The sequence below is a fragment of the Herpailurus yagouaroundi genome, unplaced genomic scaffold (genome assembly GCF_014898765.1).
Source record: "Herpailurus yagouaroundi ecotype Mexico unplaced genomic scaffold, PumYag 185, whole genome shotgun sequence".
Lineage (NCBI taxonomy): Eukaryota > Metazoa > Chordata > Mammalia > Carnivora > Felidae > Herpailurus > Herpailurus yagouaroundi.
Window position 1 is genome coordinate 20,066,082 of NW_024412416.1, and position 22,126 is coordinate 20,088,207.

Below are 22,126 nucleotides of genomic sequence, written 5' to 3' on the forward strand. Positions count from 1 at the left end.
TGCAACTTCTGGAGATACACCCAAAAGAATTAGAAGCAGGGACTCGATCAGATATTTGTACACCCACATTCACAGCAACACTTTTCACAATTGTCAAAAGGTGGAAACAACTCAAGTGTCCGTCCACAGATGAATGAATAAACAAAATGCAGTCTATACACACCATGAAGTATTATTCAGCCTTAAGAAGGAAGGAAATTCTGACACCTGCTACAAGATGGACAAACCTTGAGCACATTACACTGGTAAAATAAAGGAGGTCACAAAGGACAAGTATTGTATTATTCCACTTATATGGTTCTTAGAGTCATCAAATTCATAGAGAGAGGGGCGCCTGGGTGGCGCAGTCGGTTAAGCGTCCGACTTCAGCCAGGTCACGATCTCACGGTCCGTGAGTTCGAGCCCCGCGTCAGGCTCTGGGCTGATGGCTCAGAGCCTGGAGCCTGTTTCCGATTCTGTGTCTCCCTCTCTCTCTGCCCCTCCCCCGTTCATGCTGTGTCTCTCTCTGTCCCAAAAATAAATAAACTTTGAAAAAAATTAAAAAAAAAATAAATTCATAGAGACAGAAAAAGGGGAAGTGGGAACAGGGAATTAGTGTTTACTAGGTGTGGGGTTCCAGTTGGAGAAGATGAAAAAGCTCTGGAGACGGATGGTGGTGATGCTTGCCCAATATGAATGCGCCAAATGCTACAGAACTATACACTTAAAAATGACTGACGTAATAGGAACTTGGTCAGTTAAGCGTCTGACTCTTGGTTTTGGCTCAGGTCATGATCCCATGGTTCGGGAATTTGAGCCCTGTGTCAGGCTCTGAGCTGACAGCATGGAGTCTGCTTAGGATTCCATCTCTTTCTCTCTCAAAATAAATATATAAACTTAAAAAAAAATGGTCAGCATAATTTTTTTTTTCCCTTTTGGGTATTTTACCACACACACACACAAAAAGAGTAGCTGCAACTTTACCAAGCCCAAATCTATCTTTTTATTTCAAGCTCACAAAATTAACAATATTGTGTGTTCAAATTATGTGCTTTCTCTGATATGATTTAAAACATAAATTTAAGTATTCTTTTTTTTTAATGTTTTTATTTATTTTTGAGACAGAGAGAGACAGATCATGAGCGGGGGAGGGGCAGAGAGAGCGGGAGACACAGAATCCGAAGCAGGCTCTAGGCTCTGAGCTGTCAGCACAGAGCCTAACGCGGGGCTCAAACTCATGGACTGTGAGATCGTGATCTGAGCTGACGTCGGACGCTTAACCGACTGAGCCCCCCAGGCGCCCCTAAATTTAAGCATTCTTAAATTTATTTATGCTTACGTACATTGGTCAAAACAGTATAAAGAAAAAACAGAAGTATTGTTGAATTTAGTAGTCAGGATATTAACAATACTCAGAATGAATCAGATTTATAAACACATATATGAAAACTATTCCCCTGGTCATTTACCTACATATATTGGCATTAAAATGTTCAGGAAATGGGGAACCTGGGTGGCTCAGTTGGCTAAGCATCTGACTTCTGCTCAGGTCATGATCTTGCAGTTCACGAGTTCGAGCCCCATGTTGGGCTATGTGTTGACAGCTCAGAGCCTGGAGCCTGCTTCAGATTCTCTGTGTCCCTTTCTCTCTGCGCCTCCCCGCTCACACTCTGCCTCTGCTCTCTCTATCTCAAAGGTAAATAAACATTTAAAAAAAATTTTTTTTAATGTTCTGGAAAAAGTAGGGAAATATCACATTGAGCGACTAGTGACAACCTCACAACAGGTTACCAACCTGGAACAATGTGGCAAGCAGCATCCAATTATTTGTTTAAAAAAAAAAAAAAGCTGTCTATATTGATTAATTGTTTTTACTATTCCTGGCAAAAGGTTTTCTTATTCCAAAGAGTTTCCTGAAATTACCTCAAACATTTCGAGGAGCACTTCCTTGCTGACTTCCAGTCTTTCAAAGGGTTGCTTTTCTTTTATGATAGTCTTACATATGTTCTCCAGGGCCGACAGTTGTGTGCTGGACACGGCTCTAAAAAGAAGAGTAAGTGATAGTCAACACAGATTTCTCAGACATCACGCATGTATGTTCCTTTTTGTGGACGCTCGTCATTAACTGAGGAATTTGTGCCTTATTGCACCAGACTTCAGAAAGTCATACATTCATATGCAGGGCCGATAATCTTACTTCTCAAGGAGGAAAACGGAGGCACCAACAGATGAAGTGATTTGCCTACAAATCTTCTCTGCGATGAAGTGTGCAATTTGAAAACCCTGTTAAAATACTCGCTGGTTAGAGTGTAAGCTCCTTTGAGGCCTGTTCTTCTGTGTGGTCTACCTTACACATCACACATCTACATTTTTTGTTCAAAAGAGCTATAGTAGGGGTGCCTAGGTGGTTCAGTCGGTTAAGCATCTGATTCCTGGTTTCAGCTCAGGTCATGATCTCATGGTTTGTGGGTTCAAGCCCCATGTCGGGTCTGCACTGATAGTGTGGAGCCTGCTTGGGGTTCTGCCTCTCTCTTCCTCTCTGTCTGCCCCTCCCTGCTTGCTTGCTCTCTCAAAATAAATAAATAAACTTAAAAAAAAAAAAAAGGCTGTGGTAAGTGCTCACACATCCCAGCCCTCGCTGACTGTTGAATCTAGGTTGGGAGAAAGATCTGTGAGTGTGAACTGCTGAGTCCAGTCTGGCACTCACAGGGAATGGCCCACTGTGAGCCATCAGCTGACCTCTTTCAGCCACTCCCTGGTTTGCCCTCATTCCCCTCCATGCACACAGCCTTCCTTACCTTTCCTCAAACAAGCCAGGCGTAGGCCCACACCAGGGAGGTCCCAGAGGCCTAGAATGTTTCCCCCAAATGTCCCAAAATACACCCCCACACACAACTGCCTCAGAACTTGCTCCCTCCATCCTGGTCCCCACTGCAACATCACTTCCCCCGTTCATGACCACTGTCATGGCACACACCTCCCCACAGCTGGTTTATTTTCCTTCACACCACTCATCACCACCTGACAGCAGAGGGCTGTTTGCTTTTGTCTAAGCTAGCTAGACTGTTAGCTCCATGGGGACAGACTGATCTGCTCACTTATGAATCACCAGCACAAAGCACAGAGCACATAAGAAGCAGTCAAAAACTCTTGTTGAATGACTCTCTGGGTGGTGGTGGTAACAGGAGATAAAGCTGGACAAGCCTGTACGCAGGAGCTACAGAGTCGGATGCTCAGTTAGGATGCTCATTTAAGCAGTCGGGGTGGGGGGAAGGGACAGGTAAGGACAGAATGTACCATAGTCATCCAGCAAGAGATGCTATGGGTCTAAACTGAGGCAGAAGTAACAGAGGAGGAAGGGAGGAAGGGAGGACCAGAGAAACTATTGAGGAGATAGAACAGGAAGACTCGGATGGAATGACTGGATAGTGTGGGGTGACAGTGAGGAACAGGAATTGGAAGGACCCTCAGGTTTCAGTTTTAGCAGCTGGTCCTTAAGGACTATGGGGAGTACAGGGAAGGAGGTGGGCTGGGGCTGGGCACAGAACTCTCGAATGTGAGGCCTCTGTGCACCACTCTGCCTGGTATTTATCTGTGTGAGATGTCTGGCTGAGGCAGATAGCGCCCTCGGTTATCATGGAGCAGAACTGCACCCACTGCTCTCTAAGGATTAAATCTGTGATTCTGGTCTTAATTTACTACTATGATGTAGCAAGTCCCGGATTAGATAGATACTCTATCGCTTCCTTCTGAGGAACAGAAAGTTGGAGACGTTGCTCTGGAATCTTAACTCATAAAAAATTAATTTTCAAACATAGCCAATCTACAGCCATGTTATATAACACACACATTCAGTAAAATAATACATAACCATCATAAAACAACGGACTGTAAACACATGCCTCCGGAAGTGAATATTCAGTGGTATTACCTGTCTTCAATGAACATGTCATAATAAAATCCATTTTCAATGGGTGGACCATAGCACAAGTGGCCCCCATAGTAAAGCTCCATGGCTTCCCCAAGAATATGAGCACTGGAGTGCCAGTACACCTGCAGGGCATGAAACACAGAGGGCAGAGGCAATCAAAATCATGTCATGGAAAATTATTAGTCCAGTAACATAAGTAAGCAAGTGCATACACCTTAAGGGGATAAACATCAAGACATAGAGTAACACTGGGGTGCCTGGGTGGCTCAGTTGGTTACATGTCCAACCTCAGCTCAAGTCATGATCTTGTAGTTCGTGAGTTTGAGTCCCGCATCGGGCTCTGTGCTGATAGCTCGGAGCCTGGAGCCTGCTTCAGATTCTGTGTCTCCCTCTCTCTCTGCCCCTCTCCTGCTCGTTCTCTCTCTCTCTCTCTCTCTCTCTCTCTCTCTCTCTCTCTCTCAAAAATAAATAAACATTACAAAGAAAAAGACATCAATTTGAAAAGAAAATCTTCAATGCCCACTGAGAAGAGAACATTTTCTGAGTGCTTTGCAATTATACCAGAGCCATATGCTTGGTTCTAGCGTGAAACTGCTGCTCTGAGCTGCTCCTACACCATTTCCTTCTGCACATCTTAACTTGCAGAGAAGATGTGACAGCCTCAACCATGGCTTGGACCGCTGAGGGGGAAGCAGCAGCATGCAAGCCCAATTCAGCCCAGAGTGGAGGGAAGCCAGGCGTGACAGACACTGATTTCCTTTCTTTTTCTCCAGAGGCAGCAGCTAAGCTGAACGCAGAGGGCCGAAGTAGTTTTCTGTCTCCACAGCAGTCTCCACATGCTTTTGACAGAATGACTTTTTTGGGGGAGAAAAGTATAGCCTGGGAATGCCTGCTGGTTGCCTGAGACCCCTGGGCAGGAGGACACACATGAGTAAATTCATAGTCCAAGGGCTGGTCATCACATCTACAAGTTCAGAAAGTTTGGTTTTGAATTCCTAAGGAATCAAAGGTTTATGGATAAACTAAAACTAACTGAAGTCACTAGATACATAGAGGTACCAGAAAAGCAAGACAATGGAGTCCCCTGGCAGCCCTTTCTTTCCCTTATTAAATAAAAAAACCTTACAATTAGAAAGCTGTTTGACAAATAAGTCAAAGCACAGGGAGTCCTCTGAGCAGGCTATGTGCAATCCCAACCCATAGCATTAAGCAGGTATATGATCCACAAACTGCCCCAGAGCCTCCGTCCTTGGCACAGACCTTTGCTTTGGATGGCGCCAGGGGGGTAGGCTAACTGCCAACAGGAACCCAAGTGTCTTCTTTGGCGCGCTGTCTGCACCTAGATGTTTGTTGAGCTAAACACTGTGTTGGGTGCGGAGGATACAACAGTGAAAGAAACGAGTCACTGGCCTCATGCAGTTTACCGCCCATTGTGAGGGAGACAGGCAGAAACAAACCAGTAAGTGCATAATCACGAGAGAAGAAGAGGATGTAAAAGGAGATGAACAGAGCACTGTAATGATAAATAACAGAGAAGGCTCTGCATTCACAGGGAGTCAGGAAGGCCTGTGTGGCTAACACGTAAGGGATAAAGTAACTTGAGAAAAGTTTGCAGAGGTAAGAAAGGGCCAGTAACCCTGCGGGCCTTCTGGGGGAATCTGGGTTTTATTCCAAATGCAATGAGATGCACTGAAGGGTTTTAGGCAGAAAAGAAATTATTCAATCTACATTTTAAAACATCGTTTGGTAGCAGGAATGGATTTCATGGGAATGGAACAGCAGGTGGACATTTTCTTGGGCAGTACTATAATAACACCATTGTTGAATCTCAGTAATGGCAGCAGAAGTGGACAGAGTCCAGATATGTTAGGACAGTAATGGCTTACCAATTAGAGACTTGGAGTTGAGGGAACAGGTAGCAATCACATACAATCTCCAAGATTCTAGGTTGAGTAACTGGGTATGTGGTGGAGTTGTGCCCTGAGATGGGCAGACAGGGAAGGAGTAAGTTCTGGGGCTAGAATCAAGAGTTGTCACCGTGGACATACTACAGATTCCTGTATGATATCTGGATGGGGATATTACATGGGTGGTAATGTACACAAGACTGAGGCCTGTCTAGCTACAGACAGAAGAACTGACAGCGGACAGTTAGCAGACAGGACAGCTTAGAACAGGAGCATAAAGACAGAGGGTACTATGACTGAGCACTGAGGAATTCTTCACTCTGGAGAAAGATGACGAAAACGCCAGCAAAGAAGACTGAGAAAGATCCAATGGTGGGAATAAAGCCAGAAAAACACTGGTGCCGTAAAGAATCTTAAAAGAAGAGTGTGGTGGTTAACTGTCATGACTGCTGAGATAATACACAGGATGCAGGGGGCAGCAGCCACAGAAATTGGGGGTGAAGCCTGACTCACGCCATGATGTACTGGAAGAGACCACGGAATGGACTACAAGCACAGAGCTAGCGGCTTCAGTTCCTACATAAATCTGCTTGTTTTGTTCACCTCTAAATAAAGTGCCCTACATTTGCTTAAGCCTGAGATCACCGCAGCACATCACTGATTTCCCCCGGGGTTTCACCAAAGCTTTAAAGTAGAATATATATCTATGTATATTCTTTTACCAGATGTTAGGCTTACAAAAGGAAATATCATGAGATATATTTTAAACCAGCAAGCTGTGTCACTTTGTAAAATTCCCCTTGTTTCTGTTGTGCATGTTTGTCAGCTTTATGTGGATATTCTTCCTGTCATTTTCTACATGAATTTATCTAGAAGGTGGAGAGTATTTCTTCTGTATGTTACATTATGCACTAAAATAGTCTTATAAATAAAATCACCTTTTAAAATAGAAAGGTGTCTTGAATGTTTCCATAGAGCAAAAAAAACCTTTAAAAAATCATTATCACTTTTTAAGTTTATTTATTTAAAGAGAGATTGTGTGTTGGGGGGGTGGGGGGTGGGGGGTGTGCATATGAGCAGGAGAAGGGCAGAAAGAGAGGGAGTGAGAATCCCAAGCAGACTCTGTGCTTTTGATGTGGAGCCCACCGTGGGGCTCGATCTCACGAACACTGAGATCATGACCTGAGCCGAAATCAAGAGTTGGACCCTTAACTGACTAAGTCACCCACCCAGGCACTCCAATTTATCATTGCTTTAGATCTGAGTTTTCAAAATTTGTTTTCCTATAGGGTTTCTTTTTCATGGATATGTATTAAATATTATAAATTAGTTTATGTTCAATATCTTAGTATATTCACAGTAACAGGAAAGTAAATTCCAGGAACAACAACAACAAAAAATATTTGTTACTAAGTTACATGAAAAGAAGCATCAAGAGCTTAGAAATGTTACTTAACTATTTTGATACTGGTTGCTTCATCTGTAAAACGGGGATTAAAACAGTACCTGTGTGCTAGGGTAACTTGGGACTCAAGGAGATAATACATGTGCGCATAATGGGCCAGGCCAGTGCTTGGCTCTGGTAAATGTTTATTACTATTATCATTTTCATCAACAACCACAGATATTTATGAAAGCCCTATAATCTGATGTCAGATACCATGTGATGAGCATGGCAAGCAAACACTGGTTAGGCACTCTAGAAAGATTTCCCATGATAAAGAATGTTTCTTTTTTTATGATGTTACTGAATGCCAGGAGGAAAGGACTCCAAAGATACCAACACCTCCATGGAACATTAAATTTGGTAGTTCTCCCATTCCCCGAACACCCCAATGCCTGACACATTGAAAAAGTTCAATAGCCAGCTATTATAAAAGAGTCATAGGAGCAACACCTGCAGAAAAACCAAGAGCCAGCCAGTGTAGGCAAGCACAGGGCTTTCGGGTAGGATTTGGGCCTTTAGTTGAGGATCAAAACTAACTGCCCCACCAACTATCATGGCTGCTCTTGGTTCCAGCCCCTATTTGACTTTCTCCAGAAACTGACACTATCTGAAAACCTCTCATTGGTTGTTTTCTTGTTTAATACCTCCTCCTACTAGAGGTAAACTCTTTGAAACAGGAGTCTCCATGTTCTGTCCACTGCAGCCCTACAGGGTCTGGCACATGCGTCCAGCACTGTCGATGCTGGTCAGGTGACTAAGGGAATATATACAATTGTAAAGTCTAGGGATGACATCTGGGATGATGCTAGGCGACAGTTGTTAACAACTAGTAAGAAAAACTAAATAATACATATATGTTTTGTGTTTCTCCTAAAAATTGCTCTTTCTGAATCACTTTCAACATGATTTTATTAATATTGTATTATTTAGCTACTTAATTGTTATGCTTTGCATATTTTAAACAGGAAAGTAATTATAGTATGGTTCTTATAAGTTTGGATTAACAAATCAAGAAATCAAGTGTCACGATTAATAGAACCTATGCTAAGCTTAGGTTAGGTTTTAGGCAGATAATGGACACTGCCTGAAGAGAAATTGCAAAGCTAAGGTAACAATGTATATCAGAGACCTACATGAAATGTGGTATCTATTTTATAGAATATTACATTAATAAGTATTTAAAGGATATCTAAGGGGTGCCTGGGTGGCTCTTTGGCTCAGGTCATGATCTCATGGTTCATGAGTTTGAGCCCCACATAGGGCTTTCTGCTGTCAGCACAGAGCCCGCTTTGTCCTCCTCTCTCTCTCTCTCTCAAAATAAATAAACTTAAAAAAATAAATAAAAAGATATCTAAGCTTTGATAACTTTTCCCGATTCTCCTGCACATATTATATTATAAAGTAGACCCATTTCTAAGAATCTATTAAAAATTCATGTCAAATGTACATTGATTTTATAATTAAAGCATTATAGCATAAGGACACAACTATCTTCAGAAATGATAAATAAGGGCTACTTTAAAAGCTGATATCTATTTGTATGTATTCATTCCACAAAAATTCACTAAATACTTACTAAACACCAATACAGAAATTTTAAGTTCTAGAAGGTTACAAAACTCATCATTCTTGACTTCAATGTGTATCTTTGTACATAATATAGTTCACAATATCCAAAGTTTAGTTGATTCTTTTTAAATACTTACAGCTTGGGCTTCCTCATTATCAAACGTAAGCAGCTCTAGAGTGGAATCCCCTTCCAATGGACGGTCCAAGTCCCATAATTCACCATTGACTTTGGCTACCACTGCGCTTTCAGCCAGTTCCTGACTGGTAAAAGAAGAGTCATGTGAGAGTTAACCTTATCACATGCTGCAATGATTTGTTAAAACAAAAGATTAAAACAATTTTTAGGGCTTTTTTTTGAGTGAATAGAAAGTACAAATGTAAACTAAAAGAACAGGTTTTTCAAATTTTGTAACATTTATTTTAAATAAAAAAATAGTACACATTCACTGTAAAAAAAAAAAAGAAGAACTTGGAAAACAGAGAAAAGACAAAGAATAAAACAAAAATCACATTTAAATCTCACCACCCTGAAATAAATGATCCTAACATTTTGGTACATGTCTTTCTAGTCTTTTTATACATCTACCCCTCCTCCTCCTCCTCCTCATCCTCCTCCTCTTCCTCCTTCTTCTCTCTCTCTCTCTCTCTCTCTCTCTCTCTCTGTTACACACATACACACACACTTACAGTTTTTTGAAAATTATAGACAAAAATAACACATTAAGAAACCTGGAAATCACAGAAAAGCAAAGAAAAACATATCACCTTCAATCCCACCACCCAGAAATTACTGTTAACATTTTTCTGTATGTCCTTCCACGTTTTTTTTAAAATTTTTTAATGTTTATTTATTTCTGAGACAGAGAGAGACAGAGCATGAGTAGGGGAGGGGCAGAGAGAGAGGGAGACACAGAATCTGAAGCAGGCTCCAGGCTCCGAGCTGTCAGCACAGAGCCCGACATGGGGCTCGAACTCACAAACCATGAGATCATGACCTGAGCCGAAGTCGGTTGCTCAACTGACTGAGCCACCCAGGTGCCCCTGTCCCTCCACGTTTTTAGGTAAATACATACACCAATATAAAAATCATAATAGTACCATTCTGTATATGTTACTTGGTAATGTACTTTTTAAACTTAGTCACACATTTTCCCAGATGGTAGACAGACTTGAAAATCATGCTGGTTTATAGCTGCAGCAGAATCAAGAATTGATTAATGGACCCTCCATGGCTGGGCACTTTGGTCATTTCTTGGCAGGAATGTTTTGTTTTGTTTTGCTTTGCCAATGACAAATAACACTGCAGCGGACATTCTTGAACACACATCTTCGTTCCCAATTATTTTTTCCCAGGAAAAATTGGTCAAGTAAAACTGCTGGGTCAAGGGCAATGCGCTTTAATGAGTTTGCTGGAATACACTGCCAAATTTTCCTCCCAGGAAAGGCACAAGAATACCTTTTCTCTGTGCCCTCACAATGTCAGGTACTACTAAACTGTGTCATCTTTAGAATATAATGTTTTAACTTGCCTTTCTGTGAGCAACTTGAGCAGCAGTACAGTGCTGTGGTGAAGAGCACCTGCTCTCATGTTAGAACAACCTGGACTTGAACACTGGGCACTTTATTCTAAGCTTCAGCTTCTCATCTGTAAAATGGGAATTTATACAACCTTCCTCATACATTTATTCTAAGGATTAAATAAGGTGCACTCTCATAATACAAACTTAATAAACGTTAGATATTGTTATTAAGGAAGTAGAATTTTACTTCATTTTTACTGGCTGTGATGGGCTGCTAAGGATTCTTCAAATCCATTCCCTCCTTCTGGTACAGTTTTCCAGGTTCCCCTGGAAGTTTGGAAGCAATGGGTACCAGCAGAAGTGGCCTGTAGCACTTCCGTATCTCAGCCTTAAGGCAGTGGAGACCCCTCTTCCACCCTCTCCCCGCCTTCTGCGGACTACAGCACACTGGTGGGGTTCCCTGGACCATGCACACTAGTGCAACGTTGTACATAAAGATGGTCCAGCAACCAAACATAAGGAATTCTGGTCCCCAAATGACTTATGGAGAATTGCTGCCCTGTCAAGCTGGACCCCGCACCTCCAGGTTGCTACCTACCTAACTGAGAGAGACTTTGATCATATTTAAGCCACTGAAGCTGTTGCAGCAGCCTAGCTTCTATCTTAACTAATACAAAAAAAAGTAAAGGGGCACCTGGGTGGCTCAGTCTGTTAAGCATCCGACTTTGGCTCAAGTCATGATCTCACGGTTCGTGAGTTTGAGCCCCTCATTGGGTTCTCTGCTATCAGCATGGAGCCCGCTCCAGAAACTGTACCCCTCTCTCTCTGTGCCCCTACCCCACTTGTGCTCACTAGAGAGCATAAGACAGAGGTCTCTCTCAAAACAAATAAGCTCAAAAATTTTTAAGTTTAATTAAAAAAAAAGTAAGAACTTGGAAGTAACAAAAACAAAACACATGGCACTGGCTCAGCAGATAATCTGATATTTGACAAATATAAATATTGGTAGATATTTGATAAAATATTTGATACAACCTGCAGGCAAACTCATGTGCTTACAATGCCTGGAGCATATAAAGCAGCAGTTACAAAAAGGCAGAAGGTTGGTAAACACTGGGTAGCTATTGCAGTTTTTGTAAACACCACCAGACCGAGATAGGCTCCAGTGAGGATTGTCCCGTTCACAGGCAGAGATGGAAGGGACAGGCCTCCGCCAAGAGGCTGTGCCTGTGGCCTGTAATTCAAACTGATTAAGAGTCCAGAAATGTGGGGCCGTGCAAGATTAGAAAAACAGTCTTTTGTCCCAAACAGCAGGAGGGACTGGCACTTAAAACCCCTCTCAAAAGCCACACATCAAGACAGACAAGAGGGGCCAGGCCAACCACACGGATTAAGGGGTGCTGTCCTCCCACAGCCTGTTGTTTCCTAGGACCTCAGTCCATTAAATTGAGGGAGAGAGAGGAAAGAGTCAGGCACAAAAACCAAGGAACAAAAGCATGAGAAGTCTCCGTCTAGAAGAATTCCTTCTTGTGGATTACTTCTCGAGGATTACTCTCGGAGATTACTTCTCTTGGAACTGATTAGAAGCAAACTGACTGGAAGTCTACCACGCTGGAGACAACTGTGCTGCCCAGTGACAAGCCCAGCTTACAAACACCTGTGACTGTTGGCTCCTCAGAGGAGCTCTGAGCCCCCCGGTGTGACTAATGAGGATGAGGGACAACTAGGACCTTCCCACAGAGCAAAATCAGGGCCCTTGGAGGACAGTGGACAAGCGGGCTGCTCGCAGAAAACAAGGGGTGGCCGGGTGGGCTGATCTGGCACTACCCGTAGCCAGGCTGTGGGCCTCACAGTCCCTGCCAGCAGGACCTGATGCCTTCCGTACATTGCTGTCTGTGTTATTCCTTCTTTTCCTCCAAACACGCTTCCCTGTGATGGCCTTGTGAGTACCCCACCACTGCGTATACATGCGGGATGGGCAGCCTTGTCAAGTAGTGTATTTGCTGCCAGAGTGTAAGGAGCCAGCCTGACGGGGGTGTTCTGCAACTCACTTGGACATCCTGCGCTTTCAGCTGATGGGACCCAGAGTTGTCTCACCTGGGGAGGGACTGAGCATGTGGGATGATGAAAAGAGGGTCTCACAGATCTCTGGGTGTCAGAGGGGCACACTGTGGCAGATGTGGTCCCCTAAACCATGCTTCCTCTCTTCCATAGCGAGAAGGCTTTATAGCTGGACATGTGGCTGGCAGGCAGGAGCTACATTTCCATTCTCTCTTACAGCCAGGGGTGGCCATGTGACTAAATGTGAGCCAATAGGATGTTAAGTGGAAATGAAAGTGCGCCATTGAGGGGTCTGGGCCTCAAAGCATCATTGTTCTTCAGCTGCTCCTCCCCGCCCACCCCCCCCCCTGCAGGAGAGTCCGTGGGTCCATGAACTCAGCTTCCACCCCTCCCCGTGGACAAACCCTGCCTAGGGAATGGCAGGCGACAAGACAGAAGGAACCCAGGTCCACCAAGGACTGCATGGCCCAGAGACGTCCTCCACCAGCCTGGGCTGGTCATCTCTGGACTGTCAAGTGAGAGAATGTGATGTCTACCTCATTTAAGCCATGGTCGTCGGGAGTCTCTTGCCACAGCAGTTTAGCCTAACTCAGGGGTGCGCAAACTTGGACTTCATCAGAGACTCCTGGAGGGACTCATAAATATACAGATTGCTAGTTAATTCAAGAGGCGTGGAGCAGGGCCCCAAGAATTTGCTCTTCTAAGTTCCCAGATGGTGCTAGTGCTGGTGATTTGGGGACCATATTCTGAAAAGAATTCTTTCATCAACTACTATGAACTGTCTTTTGCCCATTTCTTTCTACTGGGTATTTTCTTAGGATAAATGGCTATGAATAGAATTACTGGGTCCAAGGGTTAGGGTTTGCACGTTTTCAAAGGCTTTAAAAGTCTGAGAGACTGGACCTATTTATCTGCCCTACACCAGAGTCACTTCCCCAAGACTGTATCAGTATTAACGGCTATTCATAAATCTTGGACAAATCAGTAACACATAATAATTTCGTTTACATTTCTCAGATAATCTATTCCTCTGTTGAAGTTTTCTTCTTTTTCCTATTAATTTGAAAAATACTTCGAGAGCAATCATTTGTTCTATATGATACTTTTTTTCACATCTGTCATTTCCTGTTTTATGTGTCATTTTTACACATAGCCATTTTTCTTGTTTTATTTTTTGTGCAGTTTGAATCTTTCCATCTTTTCCTTAATGATTTCACTTTACATGTTATGCTTAGAAAGGCATATACTTGCTCAGAGCAGGAACAATCATCTATGCAATCAACTCTCAGTTAACCAAGACAACAGGCAGTATAATTTAATAAAGCTATTAATTTCTCATTTATTTTATATCCAGACACCTCACTGAACCCTTACGTATTCAGATAGTTTTTCAGTTAATACTAATCTCTAATTCACTTTTTTAGAGTTCCCTCCTTGTTAAACTGTTCTTTTTCTAACTGCCTGAGTTGAACTCATAGTCTTTCTATTCTTATCAGAAAAACCTTCAACACTATAAATCACTACTTTAGATATATTCCACAGATTTCTGTGGAATGATCACTACTTTAGATATATTCCACAGGTTTCTGATATATATTTTTTCCTCATTAGAAGTACTTTCTAAAATTCTGTGCTTGTTTTTAGTTTGTTTCACGGGAGTTATTTTGAAGAGGTTTCTTTTTTCTTTCTAATTTTCAAGTTTTATTCTGTTTTGTCTTGTCATTTAATGTTTACTGGGTTCATAACTGATATCATTTTACTCATTGACTGTGAACGGTATGTTTCTGCATTTTTTTATTAAGGTTCTGAGGAACCAAAAACATGACCACAGGTCTGAGAGATCTCTGTCTATAGACCACAGCGACTGGTAAGCAACCACTAAGTCTACCTTACAGTGTTACTATTCAGACACATGATCTTTTCAGAACTGAGAAAGGCAGGTTAAAAGTATACCATTCCTGAGTGTCTATAATTTTCTATTTCTGATTTGATGCTACATTATGTAACTCAAAAAGGTTCATGACGAATAGTTATTACAGATTATACTGTTTGTCTACTTTGGAAATAAGTCCCAGTATCCCATGTGATGATTTTGGCCCTGAAATTCTGAGGTCTGATAGTAATATTATGATCACTGCTTTCTTCTTACCAGGTTTGCCTGATACAAGCTTTGCTTAATCTTTTAGTTTGGGATAACTTTACTTTTGGGCACTCTTGCAACCCCTCTATCATGAAACTTGATTGTAGGGGTTGTAAACTGGTACCCTGCAGAAATGCATATTATTAAGGTTACAACAAAGAACATCTTCTATAATCAAGTAACTTTGTTTCCCAAGTTTGAGCTGGTTTTTTCAGTGTAGGACTTCTCAGTCTCCAATATGCTAACATGAAAACTGACTCTCCATGAAGAAACATAAACTTATTTTGCCTCAAAGCCCATTTTCCCAGCACATCTATTCATGGAGAGCCTGAAAAACATGGGAACAGGTTGGGAGGGGGCTGCAGAGTACAGGACATGATAGGATGGGGGGAAAAAAAACCACACAATCTTAACCATAGTTTTCAAAAGAAACCTGAGTACTTCAATTGTTGAAAAAACTTGCTTTTTATATAGCAAGTTGACTTACATGGCAGTTTTGAGCTTTAGCTTCCATGGAATTATATTTAATGCTAGGAATTAACATTGGTCAAAATAACATAACTTCACTAATGTATCCAATTTCTAGGAAAGTCAAAGTACTTATTCCAGGGTTTATACATACACCCTCAAATACATCTTCAATCTGTATGTAAGTCATTTTGTACATTTCTGGAGGCACTTTAATTTTCAGAGTATTTTACATATGCAGTATTTCAGTTAATTTTAACAACCTCATTAGGTAAATGGGAAAAGTATCATTTCCACAGAAGATGTAAGGAAACAGGCTTGGAAAGATCTGCCCCACTTAGTTTGAAGAACCACCCATGGTTATTTACTGGTGAGACAATAACTTGACTTGAAATCAAGTCCAGCAAAAGATCTGTAAAATCTCATGGAAAAATCTTGATGACCAACGTCAATGTAATGGGACCTGTCAAGGATTAAACGTTTTTCTCTACTGTATATTTTTATCAGAACTTTAAAATGTGGACATTTTAAAGAGGAAGAGGTTTTATTCTGATATTCAATTACTTATTTAAATGCCCTCTTTAGAAGCCAGAGGGAAATAACTAATGACATTTAATTTATTCAACTGAATGGGGTTCCTGGGTGGCTCATTCGGTTGAGCGTCCGACTTCAACTCAGGTCATGAACTTGTGGTTCATGACAGCTCAGAGCCTGGAGCCTACTTAGGATTCTGTGTCTCCCCTGCCGCTCCCCTGCTCTCTCTCTCTCTCTCTCTCTCTCTCTCAAAAAAACAAACAGGGGCACCTGGGTGGCGCAGTCGGTTAAGCGTCCGACTTCAGCCAGGTCGCGATCTCGCGGTCCGTGAGTTCGAGCCCCGCGTCAGGCTCTGGGCTGATGGCTCAGAGCCTGGAGCCTGTTTCCGATTCTGTGTCTCCCTCTCTCTCTGCCCCTCCCCCGTTCATGCTCTGTCTCTGTCCCAAAAATAAATAAACATTGAAAAAAAAAATCAAATGGAGGCTCTAGCAGCTAGATAAAGGAGGGATTAAAGAGTTTCTCCAGGGGCGCCTGGGTGGTGCAGTTGGTTAAGCGTCCGACTTCAGCCAGGTCACGATCTCGCGGTCCGTGAGTTCGAGCCCCGCGTCGGGCTCTGTGCTGACAGCTCAGAGCCTGGAGCCTGTTTCCGATTCTGTGTCTCCCTCTCTCTCTGCCCCTCCCCCGTTCATGCTCTGTCTCTCTCTGTCCCAAAAATAAATAAACGTTGAAAAAAAAAAACAAAAAACAAACAAACAAAAAAAACAAAACAAAAAAAAACCCATTAATTTATTCAACTGAGTAAGAAAAAAAACACTTCTCACAGCCCCTGAGAACACAGTGTTACCAAGCGCTGGCACAATACTGAATAAAGAATATCTTCTCCAAATTATGGTTTACCTAATTTCAGCAGCTACTTGATAAGGTGTTGTTTTCCAAACTTCCCCTTCCACTGTTTTCCCATCAGCCACTCGCACTGTGATCACAATGCTTGTATTCCCCTTTCTGTCATTAATGGCAAATAAGAGCTGATGGTCTCTCTTCAATATTTCAAAAAGCTTCAACCTTTCCTTTATGAAATTTGGTTGATTTTTCACCTGAAAGTCATCAGAATACAAGAAAGTGAACATACACAGCCCACTTTGTTCTAACTGTTCAACCTCCAGTAAGTCTCACCCATACTCTGCACACCACAGGTCATTTCCAAGTCTCCTTCCAGTCACTTCTTTCCTCCTTCTTAGCTCTCAGGGTCCAGCTCAGAGCCCACCTTGTCTAACTAGCATGTCTCCCTACACTACGTTTAACACCTGTGTGTGCACAGTCCCCTGATTCAGCACCTATTTATACACCACACTCCTTTGTTCTCTACTGTCCTTCCTGTTTGTCTGATCTCAACCAGACTGACCCCTCTGAGGCCAGGTATTCCTCCTTAGCTCCTGCCAAGTATTTATGCTGGAAACATGCTATTTTGATGATTTATACAGTAGCTAATTTCTTTAACACAAAAGAACAGCTGGGCTATCTCAACTTAGACAAAACAGCACTTAAGTACAGCTGACTGTCTAGCTCATCTCGAAGTTAAGACAACTTGCATCTAAAGCTAGCAAGGATTTAAATATACTACTGTGGCCCAAAATAGCAATTATGTTTTAATTAAAGATCTTGGGCAATTAACTGTATAAGCATATTTAAATTACAAGTCGTATTTTACATTATTTCCATAGCAACAGCTTACCTCACTCTCAGGCCCACCTTCCTCCTTCATTTTAGTGCTCTTTTCTTGGCTTTGACTAGAAGGAGGCTGAGAAATAAAGGTGAATTATAAATAACTCACAGCAATGACAGGAAAGAGCGACGCATTTGGAATGTGCAGAAGAGAGGCACATGCCAGCAGTCAGCAAGTGTCCCATGTTGCAGGCTGGGCTTCCCTGACCACCACCTACAACTCTCAGCGGGCAAATCATTTTCTGGGTTCCATCCTTCCTGTCTGTGCATTTTCACACACTCTTGCTAAGTACACTTAATATGTTTGGCTCTTGAAAGTTTCACCCCTAAACTTTCAACAGATAATGTCGCTGTAAAACAGTTGTGTAGCTGCCACCGGACTTTAAATGACTATTTTAGGAAGATGTTGCCAGTGCACCACAGTTACCCTTGGTGAATAACTCAAGAACACCCCTGAGAACAGTCTGAGAAAGCTTTCAACACAACACTTCAACTTAGGTTGCACGAAGATAATTTGTCCTTCACCGAAACAAAATATTAAAATATTGTTAAATAATAACGTTAAATATACAGACCGTACCAAGAGAACAACAAAACCACCTGTCGTCAATAGCTCAGAACCAGCCATTCATTAGAGGGAATGGAAGAGTTTATATATGTAACTGTTGGTCTTCCTGCTCAAGGAAAGAACAGAGAGTTTTAAACGCTCCAGCATTTTTTTTTTCAAACAAAGGAAAATGCTATTTCTGCCACTGAAGAAAATGTGTGACAGACAATTTACTGGAAGAACTGCGAAATCACACCATTAAGTCAGTCTGGCGACTGCTGGAAATACGGGGCTCCAAAGGGTATCCAGGCTACTCACTGGTTCCCAGGCCTTAGCAGGTGCACAGAGCAGCGCTCCGCGAGGGGCGGGCCCTGCAGCGCGCAGGGACCGCACCCATCCTTCCTGCGGGACCACCGCTACCCGCACACCGTCGCTACCCGCACACCGTCGCAGCCCGCGGCACCGCCCTCCCGGGGCTCTAGGCGGCACCCGCCCGCCTTCCCCAGCGAGCCCTGCAGCCCCGTTACCTGCGCGCCGGCAGCCGCGCGCCCGGCCTCCTCCTGCGCCGCCGCCGCCCGCGCCGCGCTCTCCAGCTTTGCCTGCTGGCTCAGCTCCTCGGCGAGGCACAGCCGCAGGCGGGACAGGCGGTGGCGCAGGTCGCGGTTCTCGGCCCGGAGCTGCGCCACCTCCCGCGTCAGGCACGGCCCCTCGACCGGGCAGCGGTCGGGAGCATTCAGCTGCTGGTCCCTCAGGCGCTGGACCTCCGCCCACAGCCAGCGGATGTCCTCCTCCTGCCGCTCCAGGCGCGAAGCCACGGCCTCGGCCGCCAGGGCCTCGGCCGCCATGGCAGCCGGCTCTGCACCGCACCGACACCGCTCCGTGTGCAGCCTCTACGGCCAAGAGGGTAGCAATACCCCAGACCGGCAGAGCGAGACAGCGGCCGTTCTATATATAAGCTGAGGGAGGGCGGCGACGGGGAGAGGCGGGGCGGGGCTCTCTGCGGGTCGTGGGGTGGGACTATAGGAGCTACGACGAGGCGGGGCGACAGGGAGGGGAAGGACTATCTGGGGGGCGGGGTTACGGTGAGGGGCGGGGCGACGTAGAGGGGCGGGACTATCTGCAAGCAGGGACAACAGGAGGTGCGAGGAGGCGGGGCGGCAGGTAGGGAGGGCCGACGAGCGGAGGAGTGGCGGCAGAAGGGGCGGGGCGGGGCTCTCTTCAGGGCTGGGACTGTAGGAGCTGTGGGTAGGCGGGGCGACTGCAGGGGTGGAGTTGAGGCCGGGCACACTGCTGGGGGGGGACACACGCGGTGGTTTAGGGCCTGGAGAGCGGCGTGGGGACTGAATAGGGTCACAGTGCTTTCATAGCTAGCCGCATATCACCATGCATTGGTTGAAACGCAAGTTATCCAAAATCTTGGGAAGGCTACTATCTCACTTCTCAGCATGGCTCTGTCTTTACTCTGGAATTCTGCCGGTCACTATTCTTCCAACTTGCATCTAGGTTCTGAATAGTGGCCATTGGCTTTCAAGCCAAGGCTGACCAAGTGCAGAGGCTGCTGGGCACAGAAGATCTCTAAGAAAAGGCGACTAGCAATTGTTAGCTTCTCGCTGGAGACCAGGGCAAATGCCACAGACACTCTGTATACCCCGTGACTGTGAGCATTAACCTTAGTATAATTGGAACACAAATTGATTTTTTTTTTTTAAGTACGCTTCACCCCCAGCACGGAGCCCTACTTAGGGCTTCAACTCACGACCCTGAGATCAAGACCTGAGCTGAGATCAAGAGTTGGAGCTTAACTGGCTGAGCCACCCAGCTGCCCCATGACACAAATTGATTTTTATTAGCATTCTTAGGACTTAGAATGTGTCATACACTATTCTATGCTCTTTACAAATATTAACTCCTCTAGTACTCATAACAAAAAACACTACTGTTATGTCTGGTAAATTGATGGATAAACTGAAGCCACAGAAAGGCTAAGTGACTTGACCAAGGTCACACAGCCACTGCATTACAGAGCTGAGATTCAAACTCAGACAATTTGATGCCAGTGTCTATGGGCCTAACACTGTGCTGCCTTTCAGTGTTGGTAAACATATGACCATTTCATATGAGATACAGATAATAAATGCCATTAGAATTCCAAAATAGGAGAGCTTAGTTGGGCTGATGAAGTTAAGACAGAGAGTAATTGCTCTGGAAAATAAAGGTTGGCAGTTATTAGAAAGGTCGAGAGGTGAATGAATGCCACTCTGGGAGCAGATTCAGCATTCCAGAGGCTGGGATGGGGCAACTAATGGGAATAAGCTAACTGGAATCACAACAGCTCCCAGGAGGAAGTTTCATAAAGTATGGCACTAAAACCACTGTATCTTTTTATTCTCTTCCCTGGTAGACTTCTGGACACAATTACACAGACTTTTTGGCCACTTCTGAACCAGCTGCCATCTGGTTTCTGATCCTTCCATCCTGCCATGACTTATGTATTGTCAAATGCATAGAAGCCTGGCATGGGGAGCCTGGCTTAGAACCCCTCTACCCCCAAAAAAGTTTTCTCAGGCTCCTTTGTAATTTTTCTCTCTTGGGCCTCCATCCCCAGTCTTTGGCAACCACTGATCTTCTTTTTGTCATCACAAATCAGTTTGCATTTTCTAGAGTTTTCTATAATGGAATCATATGCTATGTACTATTTTTTTTGGCTTCTTTCATTCAGCATAATTTTAAGATTTACCCATGTTTTGGGGGTGTATATATTGTCCATTCCCTCCCCCTCCCATTCCCAGTAGTATTTCATTGTATGCCTATACCACAATTTGTTTTTCCATTTATCTGCTTTTGGACATTTGGGTTGTTTTCAGGGTTGGGCTAGGATCTACCTGATGGTGAGCTTATTGGTGGTTGCTGTGGTTGTTTGTAACCATTGATGGTGGTTACTGTGGTTGTTTCCAGTTTCAGAAAGCAGAGTTTAAACAGACATACTCAGCAACCGGCAGAATTTCCACAGTGGTTCCCTGACCCATGGGCTTAAAGCTATTCTAGTAGGAAAGACCAAGTGGAAGCCACTAGAACTTTCTCAATCTTAGAAAATAGTAAACCAAAAGCAATACCACAGTCCGGGGGGAATTGCAGAGAGTACTGCCACGCTTAATGTCTTGAAAGATGCAGCATTGTGATTCTCACCAGACGTCCATTAACCTACCTTATTTGGCCTGTGTAGTGAACAAATGGATGTTGAAGAATTACAGTAGATTTGTCATAAATCTAATTAGACAGTGGCTGTAGTTGCAGCTGCTCTTCCAGAGATGCTATCATTGGTGGAGTAAGTCAGCATAATTTCTGGCACCTCATATGTAGCTATTGATCTGGCTAATGCTTTTACTTTATACCTATTAGTTAAAGGCCATCAAAAGCAGTTTTCATTCAGTTGGCAAGACTAGCAATACATTCCATAGTTCCGCCCCAGGACTCTCTAGCTTCACATCATAATCTAGTCCACAAGGATTTTTGATTGCTCCTGCATTTCAAAGGCATCATGCTGATATCCTATCTTTCATAATATCCTGCTGATTCCAACTGGTGAGTGGGAAATACCAAACACAGTTGACTTCTGAGCAATGTGGGGGTTAGGGGCATCTATGCCCTGTATAGTGAAAAACCTGCATATAATTTTTGACTCCCCAAAAGCTTAACTATGAATAGCAGAAGACTTGAAGTTGACCAGAAGCCTTACCAACAACATAAAGTCAATTAACTGTATGTTATATGTATTATATGCTACTCTTACAATAAAGTAAGCTAGAAAAACAGAAAGTGCTATTAAGATAATCATAAGGAAGAGAAAATACACTTAAAGTACTATATTGTAGTTATAAAAAAATCTGCATATAAGAGGACCCATGCATTTCAAACCTGTGTTGTTCAAGGATCACCTATACTAGAGTCACCTTGGGAAGACACTTGAAAGCTATAGGGAGGCAAATAAATCCCAAAATTAAAATTTGCAGGAGATTGCCATTCAGTGAAATTTTTAGGGGTCCAGTAGGTCAGGGCACCTAGAGATGTCAACTCTAGGGTAAAGAAAAGTTGTTGAATCTTAGCATTTTCTTGTTAAGAGACATAATGCCTACTGTGCCTTTTTGGATTTTGGAGACAACGTACATCTCATTTGAGCATGTATGTTACTCTCACCCAATTACTGTATAACTCAAAAGACTGCAGTTTTGAGTAGGAGTGAGGAGATTCTAAATCAGGTCAAGCTGCTATGCAAGCTACTTTTACCCATGGACCACAATGAT

At 43.5% G+C, this 22,126-nt stretch overlaps 1 protein-coding gene across 1 annotated transcript in view; it reads right to left on the reverse strand.

Moving 5' to 3' along the window:
* TARS3 (threonyl-tRNA synthetase 3) overlaps positions 1 to 18,822 on the reverse strand; it is a 63,733-nt gene extending 44,911 nt beyond the window's left edge. Inside the window, exons 1-6 of the mRNA XM_040493815.1 lie at positions 18,353 to 18,822; positions 17,289 to 17,354; positions 16,454 to 16,650; positions 8,971 to 9,094; positions 3,911 to 4,032; positions 1,903 to 2,020 (exon numbers count right to left, since the gene is read on the reverse strand). Coding sequence (XP_040349749.1) covers positions 1,903 to 2,020; positions 3,911 to 4,032; positions 8,971 to 9,094; positions 16,454 to 16,650; positions 17,289 to 17,354; positions 18,353 to 18,670 — 945 coding nt within the window. The 5' untranslated portion in view covers positions 18,671 to 18,822. The remainder of the gene's footprint in view (positions 1 to 1,902; positions 2,021 to 3,910; positions 4,033 to 8,970; positions 9,095 to 16,453; positions 16,651 to 17,288; positions 17,355 to 18,352) is intronic.
* Between the last annotated feature and the right edge of the window lie 3,304 nt (positions 18,823 to 22,126).